The sequence below is a fragment of the Pelodiscus sinensis genome, chromosome 1 (assembly GCF_052426305.1).
Source record: "Pelodiscus sinensis isolate ZL-2025 chromosome 1, ASM5242630v1, whole genome shotgun sequence".
Lineage (NCBI taxonomy): Eukaryota > Metazoa > Chordata > Testudines > Trionychidae > Pelodiscus > Pelodiscus sinensis.
In genome coordinates, this window is record NC_143052.1 from 292,395,087 (window position 1) to 292,408,142 (window position 13,056).

General features: G+C 36.9%; 1 protein-coding gene across 9 annotated transcripts in view; it reads right to left on the reverse strand.

The window, feature by feature from the left end:
- The window catches only part of ZC3H13 (zinc finger CCCH-type containing 13), a 61,272-nt gene that overhangs the window by 42,918 nt on the left and 5,298 nt on the right, over positions 1–13,056 (reverse strand). For 3 of the 9 annotated variants that reach the window (XM_089775478.1, XM_089775474.1, XM_089775476.1), the window contains exon 2: positions 7,184–7,309. The exons of 2 other annotated variants lie outside the window; for them this stretch is intronic. In XM_089775478.1, the coding sequence (XP_089631604.1) occupies positions 7,184–7,309 (126 nt within the window). Of the gene's footprint in view, positions 1–6,649; positions 6,760–7,183; positions 7,310–13,056 lie in introns of all 9 variants that reach the window. 4 more of the 9 variants (XM_089775481.1, XM_089775479.1, XM_089775480.1 and 1 more) reach the window with 3 other exon arrangements.

The following is a 13,056-nucleotide window of genomic DNA, read 5'->3' on the forward strand; positions in this document are numbered from 1 at the left end:
ACTGTACAGCTCTAATTATCACCCTCATGACCCACTAAACCCTTCCAGTTATCTCTGCCCTGTATATATTCAAAGAGGCACCAAATTTAAAGAAAAAAAAATCACACTTTATATAACCAGTGCAAAATCTTCTGTGAACATATTAGGAGTGTTCACATAGGGCTCTGCATTGGTTTAACGAAATCCTTGTTTAAACAGATTTAAAGGTAAACCAGTTCAGTTCTGAACATACACACACACAGCCTTGGCCTTTCTGCCAAACAAAAGGAAGCCTACCTGAATTCAGATTTCAATGACTCACTCCTTAAATCCAGGTGTACATACAATGTTTGTGCTGGTGTAACTGTCCTGATTAGGCGTATGACTTTTTTTTTTTTAAACAAAAAAAAGTGAAATAGTTGTACCAGTACAACATCTCTAGTTCAGATGCAGTTATGGACGGAGGTTCCTTATACTAGCTATATGTATCACTTATTTCCCTTTGCAGGAAATACCTTATATCAGTATAAGGCACCTTTCTAGCAACTATAACCAGTACATCTTGTTGTTAGGGAAGTCCTTAAACAGAAGGGCTGAAGTGAATACTATATGTATGGCCTTACAAGTAAAAAGCCATCTATTACACTTGCCAAATAAACCTCACTGAATACTGAGCTATATGTACCTGCAATGGCTCTTAATTCCTATTGCAGATTTTCCTCTCACATAGTTCTATAACATTATAAGCCTTTTTAAAAAAAAATCTTTACCAGTTTTGCTATAGCTACATCAAAGGACACTGATAAACTACTAGTTCTAGGAAGCCTGTCTTGATATTTGAAATAATACAACTTCTATTTACATCAAGACAGTAGTTTTCAACCAGTGGTCAATGGATCCCTAGGGACACACAGACTATGTCTAAGGGTCTGCAAAAGATGACTACGAAAATAAAGTTTTAGATATCAGAAAAAACATTTTATTCTTCTTATCAATAGTACGTGACTACCCTCACCTACAGGTCAAAATCCCACAGTATTATTGTTACCACAGAAGCCCACAGGTTAGCACCCTCTCACACTGCATCAAATGCATTGCCACATACACACACAACATCTGTAGTTGAATTCTGTTCAGTCTAAGTCTTCCCTGATAGGAGTCTACAGGCTGAATTTCCAAACATGTCTGAATTTGCAATAAAAAAATGTAGGAGTCTACAAACAAACAAAAAAAAGATTGAAAAAACGCTGCTTCAGGGCATTTTTTTTTCCTTAGAGGGACTGGTGTTGTCGTTAGGAATAATAGATTTCTGTATATTTTTTAATCTGTTTCTCCAATCTAGAATGGATCTATTTAAGAAAAAAAAATGTTTTGTTTCTACTTTTAAAATGACTTATCTGAACATCTGGTATGGACCGCGGATGTTCCTGGACCACAGAGCCCAGGAAGAGGGAGGTCTGGCAGCAGGGCAGGAGCTCCATAATGGGCACCAGCAACTCAGCCGGGAGCCCAGAGTATAAGTGTGGGGGGGAGGAGGGAGAGAGGACAACAGGACTGACGGCATGGCAGAGAGTTCTGGCCCCAGCGGAGCTCCTTTGCCCCAGTGGCTGGGGACCTCTAGCCTGGGTTGGGGAGAGCCCTCAGGGGCTGACGCAGCACCGGGGGCAGAGTAGAGCCCTAGCTCAGTGGCAACATGGCCATAAGAAGAGGGACCTTCCCTGATTCAGCAAATCCTCTCATTCGGGACCAGTCAGATTCCAAGGGTGCCACACCAGTCAGGTTCCGAGAGTGCTGGACCAGTCAGATCCAACCTGTTCTGCTCTTCTAAGACTTGTGAAAACATGCTCCAGATCTCATTCTTCCCAGATTCTGGACAGAACTTCAGATTCTTAAACCTTGGGTTGAATGCTGTAGCTATGTTTAGAAATCTCACTTTAGTGCCGTCTTTGCATTTGGTCAAATCTACTGTGAAACTGTTCTTAAAATGAACTTGTGCTTGGTCATTATCTAAGACTGCTAAAACATGAAATACATGGCAGAATGTGGGTAAAACAGAACAGGAGAAATACAATTCTCTGCTAAGAAGTTCAAACGCAAACTGAATTAATGCATTATTTTTCTAAATGAGTATCAGCAGCATGGATGCACATCCTCTGGAATGGTGACCAAACCACAAAGGGGCACATGAATGTCAGGCACATAAATACTTTTCAATGCTAGCTATACATGTGCCATGCAAAAGCCTGTTTTCAGATGACACTAAGCAAGAAGCAGGCAACATTATCTCCTACAAATTGTAACTAAACTTTTGCCTGAACAACAAGTAAGACTGAGAAGACTGAAGTTTTACGTAGCACTCAAAAAGAAAAGTTATGTAACAAAAAAAATCTACATTTATAAGTTATGCTTTTATAATAAAAAGATTGCACTACAAAACTTATGCAGCGAATTGAAAAAAAATACAATTCCTTGTTTTTACAGTGCAAATATTTCTAAACAAAAACTACAAAGTGAGCTTTGTGCATCTTGTATTCTGTGTTGCAATTAAAATCAATATATTTAAAAATTTAGAAAACATCCAAAAGTATTTAAACAAACCTTAGAATACCAATTGGCATTTAAGTGAGATTAAATGCTATTGATTATTTTAAGTTCATCATGTAAGTTAACTGTGATTAATCAGCAGCCTTACTTGCTATATTAAATGTATAATTTTAGGAAAGTATTTTTTTAATCATTTAAAACAAGTTCTTCTGAGCTATATCAATACTTTTTCACCAAAGACATGCTACGCTACTCATTCCCACCACAAACAGCCTTCAGTATTACTTTAATGTTCTTTGTGTCTATTTTATTTTAAATCAGCTCCATCAAATATCCCAAACTGCTATATGAAGGAGCAGGACTTGTGGAACTGACAAAACTTTATTTAAATAGCAGAGAGATTACATATGATCTAAAGATGACATACTTTGTCCTAAGAACACTGTTTGAAACACTGTTCTTGTAATGCCCTCCCCCATGAATAAATCAGAGAAGCAACATGTACCTTCCAACAAAATGAATTTGGTGCTAGTAGAATGCATAATCCTGAAACTTAAGGAAAAAGTCTAAATTGGGAAACACCAAACCCGCCAATCTCAATATACATGTTTAAGTCAGAAAAAAGCTGGAAATCAACAACAGCTCAGTTTATTGAGGCATTATTCAAAACTACTTTAAGATGAGGAAGGCCATCAAGAAATTAAAAGCAGAAATAAAGCATTGTTTGGTTGTCAATCTTTTATTGCTTTGGGAAATAAAAACTGAAGTGAAATGAAGGTAAACCCTTTCTTCCTGCAAATAATAAAACTAAGACAGTAGAAATTTGTTAAATAAGCAATTTGGTGAAACTAGGTTAGTAGGTTTACTCCTCACTTCCTATAGCAGTTCAACATGTTCATCCTACTCCTATAAACCAGTGCACATGTCCACTCACAATAATCCTTCTAAGTGTTTTGGGCACCAGTGTGGCACTTACCACATGATGCCAAGCAGTGTGTCTGGAGCAGGAGAATATACTGCAATTTGATTGTATACTGCAGTTTTGATTGATATGGACATCTACAATGTAGCTTTATATACACACCATATATTCTATGTGAACATATTATAGTTGAGCAGTCATAAGACTGTAAGGCTGCATCAAAGTGTTCAGTCCATCTCTCATTAATTGTGCCTCGATACATTATACACATATTTGTACCGTTAATTTTACGGTGTACTGGGTTTAATCAGTGGCTTGTTCCAATAACTGTTTCAAGTGGTTTCTACAGCGTGCATGGTTTGTGATGACTGTGGGCTACGCATTCACACAACTCTATACCAACACTACAATAGAAGGCAACAAGATCTCCCTACCCCTGATGATGGCACTATGTGCCTGGATTTTTCTATAACAATCCCAGATACGGAAGGAAGAAGTATCTCTGGGCAAATTAATTAAGTCCAGCCAGTCATCTTGTTCTTTTTGTCCCACCTCATAAAATGAGCTTTCGAGAAGGTGTACCAGATATCAGATAGTACAGGAGTGCCAACCAACCAATTACTAAGGTACCATTAGCAGATAAGTAGAGAACTAAAATTCCCTTTGGACTGTGAATTAATTCTAAATGTCTCAGAGATAAGGCTCAGACAGCTCTCACCCCATGATGCCTTGGCTCCCAGTAAGGTACATATTTATTGGTGTATTATTAAATTCTAAATTTTCTCAAGAGGAATGCAGTATATGCGCCAATGTATCTGTCTGACAATCTATTCTAAATTGTATGTGTCATAAACAGACCAAAACCACAGGGAGGAAAAAAAAGGAACATTAAGTTGAGGTTTATGTTCAAATAAAGATTTATGTTAAACTTTCTGAAGTTTAAAGAAGCTAATAAGAGTCCTGTTTTTCTACCCTAGGATAATGGCCTGAACTGCAGTAGGACAATGATCTGGGTAGGGATATGAAGTACCATTGTGGTTTCTTTTGGGCAGGCCCGGAACTGGTGGGACAGGAATAGGTTCAGTGTTTTCTGTTACAAAAATTACTTGCTAGACAAACTTGGGACTACACAGAGGATCAACTGACCCAGAGCAACCATAACACTTGGGCTTCCCAGATACTACAGAAATGACTATGTCTGCGCTGAAATGGTGCAGACAGCAGCATTTACAAGAGTTGCTTGGAGACAGTATAACTTTACAGGTTCATGAAACACAGTATTTGACAGATGTTCTTATAAAAATTGGTACAGAAAATCCCAAAATTCTTTAGCATAGAACAGACTCTTATGCCTGACAGAATTATATATAAGATAAAGCAAGCTTCCAAATGTTCTGGTCACTTGCTTATCCAAAGATCTGAATCAGTGAAGCAGAAAACTGTGCAATTTGACTTTTGTATAACACATAGGAGAAATAGATTAATATACATATAAATGTAAATCAATATTATTCCTAAATATTAGTGATAACTTCATACCTTTATGTGGAACAAAAACTTAAAACCAAAAACCTGCTAGTCATTAAAAGAAAATAGCTTCTTTAAAAAGAACGAGTAAGGGCAATACACTCAATGCTCCAAATATGGTAGCAAGGGAAAGTAACATTCCGCACATAAGGGTACATTTAGAATCATTTACATGTAAGGCACCTCTGTTCCTTTGCTCTGTGGAGAATTGAGCATATAAGATTACAGTAAGTTACCTTGCACACTAGAAATAAATCTTAAAGGTAACTGGTATTTAGTGTCCCAGTTGCTACAGCTTTATAAACAATGCAAGTTATGATAGTCTTAGTAGTAAGGACAGAAATGATGAACAGAGCCAGGAATAAAATGATAACATCCATGGCAGACATCCTGTTTGACCTTCAACAAGTCACTTAACTTCTGTGCCTCAGTTTACCCAACAATAAAGTGAGGCTAGTTGCTACCTCACAAGGGCATTGTGAAACATTATTGTTTGAAACATCTTTGATACCTTTGTATGAAATGTGCCAAAGTGAAAATTATTAGATCATATTTTTTCCTTCAGAAAGAATGATACAGACTTTGTCAACACAGTTCTGGTCAGGTAGTATGTACTAATGCTACCATACAGTGCACTTTTTGAAAGATCGCATTTTGTAGATTATTGCAAGACATTATACAGTTCATTCATTTTACTAAGTGTCTTTTTAAAAAATAATCTCTCTGCTGGACATTTGTCTGTAGAGATGTTCATGAAACCACATATTCATATCCTAGTACAGTGGTTCTCAAACAGGGGTATGTGTACCTCTATACATAGATGTTTTGGAGGTACATCAACTCATCTAGCTATTTGCCTCGTTTTACAACATGCTACATAAAAAGTACTAGCAAAGTCAGTACAAGTTAAAATTTCATACAGATGACAAATTGTTTATACTGCTTTATACACTATACACTGAAAAGTAAGTATGATATTTATATTTCAATTGATTTTATATATAATTATATGGTAAAATATGAAAGTAAGTTATTTTTGATAATAGTGTGCAGTGACACTTTTGTATTTTTACATCTGATTTTGTAAGCGCATAATTTGAGTGAGGTGAAACTAGAGGGTACACAAAACAAATCCAACTCCTGAAAGGGGTATGCAGCTTAGAAAGGTTGAGATCCACTGTCCTAGAATGTCTCTTCACAATTGGAGAAAAACAACAAGAACAGCCATCTCACACACCAACAAAAATACTGCTACTGGTGATGGCTAAGGAATATGGCCTGATTTTGAGAGTATTGCCTTAAGCAGTTGCAAAATGGCATTTTAGTATAGGATAGAGAGGCAGACAGAAGCTGCAGTGACACACTACACAAAAATCCATTTATTAAAGTACTTGCATGTCCCATTTCAAAGCAGGTTAAAACATTATTGAGCAAAAGAAGTTAATGTGCATCCAGAGCACTTTATTATTTTTTAAAGTTACACACACAAGAAAATCCAAGGAAAACCCAGTGCATCTTGCCAAGCTGTTTGTGTTCATCAGCTTCACAATCCAACAAGGTTACTGATAAAACAAACCATTAGACACACCACAGCATTTCTAATTTTTACAGAAGATATACTTGAAAAATCTAATTTCCTACAGCATGTGAACAATTCAAAGTGAGTTCTTGATTTACCTTCTATAACTGCTGCTATAGCCTTTACCTCGTGGTGAAGGGCCATGTACGAATCTACATGTGTTCCCATAGAGGCAGTTGCCAGTCTTCAGCCAGTTACGGCACTGTGTCTAAGAGACAGACATTACTGGGTGAATTTCACACTCATTTCTGGAAATACCATTGGTGTGAGTGTGGCAAAACAAACAAATGAGTCCACATTTACTCCCATTTATCTGATATTCCATCCACCAGTAATTTACTTCATTAAAAACCAACAATGAGCATCAAGTCTGCCAGACAAAAAAATTTAGATTTATAAAAATATTAGAAAGTGTACATTGTTACCATTCCTCACTAGAAGCTGGAATAACACAAGTTATTCAAAAACCTAAAGATTAATAACTTGACCATCTATGTGTGAATGTGTTCTCTTTACTAACATCACGAATGACTGAATATACAGTATTCATGAACAACGCTATCCCATAACTTATATTCTGGAAGAGAAGATTCTGGGGTGGAAAGGAAGGGAACAACACTTTTTCAACTCACCTCTGCAGTACTTCCAGTGCTGGGTCCAAGCCTTTCAAACACACTGGGTCTTCGGGATGTGCTATCGGATATGGTCTTGGTATTTTCCACTGTGACCTTCCTTCTAATTTTTGACATTTTGTACTACTTCAACCAAAAAAAAAAGCAAAACTGTAAAATCCTTTAGTTTGGAGCTAATGCCACTGATTTCATAAGTAAAAAAATAATATATTACGCTATAAATTGCAGGAGAATTTCTGCTGAGGTGAGGAATAAAGGTACGGAAGAATCATAAATAAGTGGAATGTGTCTGATTAAAAGGATGGTTTTGATTATTATCAAAATTGGTTTAAACTAGTCAAAAGAACAACAACGAACATTGTTAATTTTATTTTATGACTTCCTTTGGATTCTCCAACATCCCTTTGGGAGAACATCAGATGCTATTCTGTTCATGCAGGCAGCAAACACACACAGCAGTTGCTTTCTTTCATCACATGTTTTTTACCATGACCTCAATGATTTCAGATGTAAAGAGTACTTGGAATTGTATTTAACCAATCTCTTAAGAGATGACATTTGGTAAAGATGGCTCAAAGTTTAGAAACTTACATTTTTAAGTAATTCTCATATCTCCCTTCCCTTTATAAGAGCTTATTGGCAGTCAATTCATTCTGCTCTCCTCCACCCTATCCTATTTTAGCCATACTCATTGTGCATGCTTATTAGTTACTGTATGGCTGTTTGCAACTGCTGTGCTTTAAAGAAAGAATGCTGAAGTACTTCTGAAATCTTTCCAATCACTAAAAGAACTGAATACATTTTGCAAACAGAAACACCTTATGCTTGATAAATCTTCCTAGCCGTAATCTGTTTTACCTGGGAGCAAAAAAGAGACTTCTTCGAGGAGGGAAACTATAAGGGGAGAGGAGGATATGAAGCGTGAGAAAAAACTACAGGGGAAGGAGAACTGAATCCAAAATGATTCTCTATTTGTTTAAGTGACATCAATTTATACAGAAAAATTTGCTTGGGAAATCTAGTCTGTGTGAAAACAACTCGGAACAAGTTTTAAGAAAAATCCATCATGTAGGAAAAAATACCGCTAATGTAATCTACATTTTAGATCTGGAACCTTTTACAAAGTTTCTTAATTTCTTCACTATGTGGAAAATTCATTATCTGAATCTCACAGTTATCTAATCGTCTCTTTCCTCGAGGTCCGACTCCAGCACAATGTTATTCGCTGTAGAAAACTATGCACTGAAGTCCTCAAACACTTTTAACCCTTCTATAAACTCCAGAAGACATCTTAGAGCTTTCCAAGAGGCATTCCCAGTCCCCTATTTATCCAAATCTTTGCTTAGGACATAACATTCTTTCAGATAATGAATGTTCATATTAACAAGTTTTTATTTTATGTGCAAATGCTACATGCTGTGAGAGTCGTTAATAGTAGGATGTACCGGGGATTAGAAACAATGGTTAACATTTATTAATGATCTGAAGGGTGAAGTAAGACAGCAAAATAGTAAAACTTTCCAGTAACAAGAAATTACTTAGGTTAGTAAAACTGTGGAGAATATTGAGGAATTCCAGAAACTTCAACTGAAACTAGAAGACCGAGCAATATATCAGCAAATAAAATGTAAATAAATACAATGTAAGGCACACCAAGATAAATTATTTCAATTTGTATATAGACAATGAGTTCAAATTAGCCCAGTCTTCTGAGAAAAATAATTAGGAATCATTGTGGATAGCTCAATGTGCAGCAGTGGTTAAAAAGTCTAAAGATAAACTAGAAAAGTTACAGAATGAAACATCCAAGAGTTTCATTCACTTTAATTTAAGGTATCATGCAATTAGATCCTTGGATTGGGGGTAAGGGGGGAATACAGAATATATTTAAAAAGGCATTTTGCATATTAATAGTAAGACCACACATCAAATACAGCATTCACTTTTACAAAATTCATTTTAAAAGTGACATCTGAAACAGAAGCGTTTAGAAGAACAATACTGAAGACGGCATGAGAAGAGGGGAGGTTTAACATATGAAAGGTGAGTAAAACGGGATTTAGTGCAAAAAGGAGTAGAGTCACTGGAACACAGAAGTATATAATGGCATACGGAATATGAACACACTGATAAGGAGTTCCCATTCATCTCACCTTATAAAAAGAATGCCCCCCTTTAAAAAAAAAAAAAACCAAAAAAACAAAGGCAACAAACCAGAACTGATAATTTTTAATTTACTCTTCACTCAACTGGTAAACTTTTGGAATTCACTGCCACAGAAAAGTTTAGATTGTCATCAATTTCAATTAATAATAGTATAATTATAACTGAAGAGGTACTTTCATTTTAACTCCCTAACTCCCTACAGTTAGGCAACTACAATCATCACACAAAGCATGACACTTTCGACTATAGTTTCTTGACTGTTTTGAACCAAAAAGGATTTTTAGTTAAAGTCCATTCAGCCATTTATGTTTTCTGATCACAAGAAGAATACTCCATGCTTCAATAAATTTTTAATTTAGTTTTTTTAATTGAATTTTTATATACATGTTCAGATAACATAAGTTCAATCCTTTCTTTAATTTCTGGCATGTATCCAGCTTTCAGTGAGAATTGTGTACTTTGTTAACTGAAAGATAATTGATGAGACCAATCATTGAAGTGAAAACAGCATTCTATGAGTGCACAGCATGTTGCTCTCAAGGACTATCGAAGTGCACAGAAGAGTCCCAAACCTATAATCAAATCTGCATGGTGAGACCCTTGACCTTACAGTAGAGTCCCACTGTCTTCTATGGGTTACATGCATTTGGAGCTGGATGCAAGCTCAGGACCCAGGCATGGCTATCTAGACAGAGGCAAGTATACCCGAGAACCAAATATAATGGAACACATATTTATGAAATTTATTAGAATGCATTTATTTGAATGCACAATCACTAATATTTTTTATTCTTCAACAACCATGGAATTTAAATGCACAAAATACAGTTATTTTAAATGCAAGTAGCGAGGAAATATGTTGTGGAAAGAGAAGAAACATTCCCCTTGCCTCTGTCCATATGCACTCTAGCATAGGTACAAGGAGAGTTTCCAAAATTTTAAGGGGGAAATTTTATTTCTGACTCTCAGCCAACAAATTAACAGCTAACCAAGAGCAACTAAAATGTAACATCTCCATTAAATACAGCATGTTACTTTAATTCTTCCTAGGTTTCTCTAAGAAGTGCTCTTAAACTCGCTCAACCACAGGCCAAAAAAAAAAAAAAAAAAAAAAAATCAGTCCTACAATCACCACCAATGCAGTTAAGACTCCTAATCCCATCTGATCTGCTTTGGTGTCTCCTCTTAACTGAGCACCAGTAAGGATAGACACCAGTGAGGACAGGCACTCAACACTCCAGATCAGTCAAATAAATAATAAATTAAATGCACAAAATTGGGTAATATCTTTTAAAAAATTAAATACTTAACGATTACTTCTAATTAAATCATTTCAGTGATATTGCATAACTTACGAATATTTAGAAGTCTACAACTTTCATGACATCTTATCACTATTAATGAATATCCCAGAAAAAATAAGAAGGAAAATGGGACAGAGAAATAAATTTTATTATCCTTAATTAATTTACAGGGTTAGTTGTATTATTTAAACTGTCTAACAATAAAGCACTGCTTTCCCCCCCTACATCTATACAATATCCAACATGAGCACTACAATAAGGAATAGACTATCAACACTATTGTAACTATTTCCATACCCTCTGCTGTACACAAGATGACTTATTTTTAATGAAGATTTTTTAAGTGCATGAGAACAACATTTAGTTAACAGAATTGTGTTACCATACTGCAAATGAATTAACAGGTACTCCTCCATCAACGTGGCTATATTCATATATTGTCTCTTTCTTTATAGTTAGGTTGTAAGGTCTCTGGAGCAAGCAATGCCTTTTTGTTCTTTTTGATAAATCATGATCCATGACCGTGGCTCCCAGGCACCACCACAACACAAATTAATGTCAGGTAATATTTTCGTTGGCACAGGAAATCCTTGCCATTCGCCATGGATGTATTCCTGGCACCACAACAAATGGCAAAATTCACAAAAATTAAGAGCCACAACTCTTGGCCCCCAGGAGAGCTCAGCATGGAGGCTGGGCAGCAGCCAGTCCCTATCCACCCTCACGAAGAGCTCCTATTTTAGGGATGTTAAGTATTGGCTAACTGAATAGTTGATTAACCTCATGAATTCCTATCAGTTAGTTGACTATTCTACAGTCCCCAGGAGTGGGGCCAGCTGCCAGTGCACTCTGGCCCCACTGGAGCCCCCTGCTACCTCATGTTGCTGCTTCTGTATCAGAGGCAGCAGCGCAGGGTGTCAGGCAGAAGCTGGTCTGGAGGGGGGAGAGTTTAAAAACCAGCTCCCCTCGTGGATCAGCTGCCTGTCATCCTGCACTGCTGCCTCTGATACAGAGGCAGCAATGAGGGGTGGCAGCATCCCCTGTCAACAGCGGGAGAAGGGGGCTGAGCTGCCAGACCCAACATGAGCCAGAACTAACACAGGCTGCCTGCCTGGCTCCTAATACACTTTAAATCATGAGTTCCCAAACTGGTGAGTTCCTTTTTTTTTTTTTTTTTTTTTGCTCAACAAGTTTTGCTCGGGGGTGGGGGGGGGGAGAGAGACACGGACAGACAATGAGGGTTTTTCAAAAATCAAAAAGGGGGCGTAATGCCAAAAAGTTTGGGAACCACTGCTTTAAATTAAGAGCCACAGTGGGGGGTAGGTCCCAGGCCTGGCACGAACCAGGACTGAGCTGGGCTGCTGGCCAGTCCACTAAAAAGTTTACTGGCGAGGAGTGCGGGGAGGAAATGTGTCTAATCTATAGCATTAACCTATAAGGTTTTGCTCATCAGTTAATCTACTACACTATTATATCCCTATCCTATACTTCAGTTAATGATAATGTGTATCAGGGTGGAATGATTTAAATGAACAAGCAGGGCACCCTAATTTAGGTAATTGATTTTAATGTTTTGCATTTATACTTTTAGGTTATTTTCCAAAAGAAAGTTCACTCATTTATAGGTAACTATTAAAATATATTGATTTCCAAGTAAATATAGCCTTTACACAAAAATTTGGTGCTTCCTTTTACAATCCAGAAGGACACAGTAAGTGTTAGAACATGGTGAAAAATGCATTTCTTCTTTACTACATGATTCATTTTTTAACTTATGAATTGTGTCAAACTATTTGGAAGGAAACTCAATTGAATGCATACACAGCATTTTAAATTTTATTAGTTTAATAAGTTAACTTACATGTACGGAATATGCTTATTCAGTGATATCCATCAGTGAGATTGTTTGACTTTAGGGATGTAAAGTAGCAGTGAAAAAGTTAACCGGTTATATAGAATGTTTAACCAGTTAACTGTGATACTGCAGCAGAGTGCTGCTCCAGTGCATCCGGATGTGCCACATCACAGGCTGCTCCAGCCAGGCTGGTCAGAGCCCACTGCACCGTGGGTGAGGGCTGCTCTGGTCAGTCCAGGAAGGGCCCACCACACGGCACTATAAGCAGGAGATGGGGAGTGGCTGCTCTGGCTGGGCCAGTCAGAGTAGCCCTCCACTGGTTAACCAGTTACACCAATAAGCATGCCTGTAAGACACTTACCAAGTAGCCTGTTAAACCTTTACAGCCCTATTAGACTTTAAAACGTCTGTGAAAATGCGTACTGCTTAATATTTAATTTAAATTACTATAATGAATTATAATAAACACAGGTATTAACAGGAGTTGTCAATTTTTCACTTAAATTTAATTTTTTTAAAACATGCAGGTATTTAAATAAAATACGCTA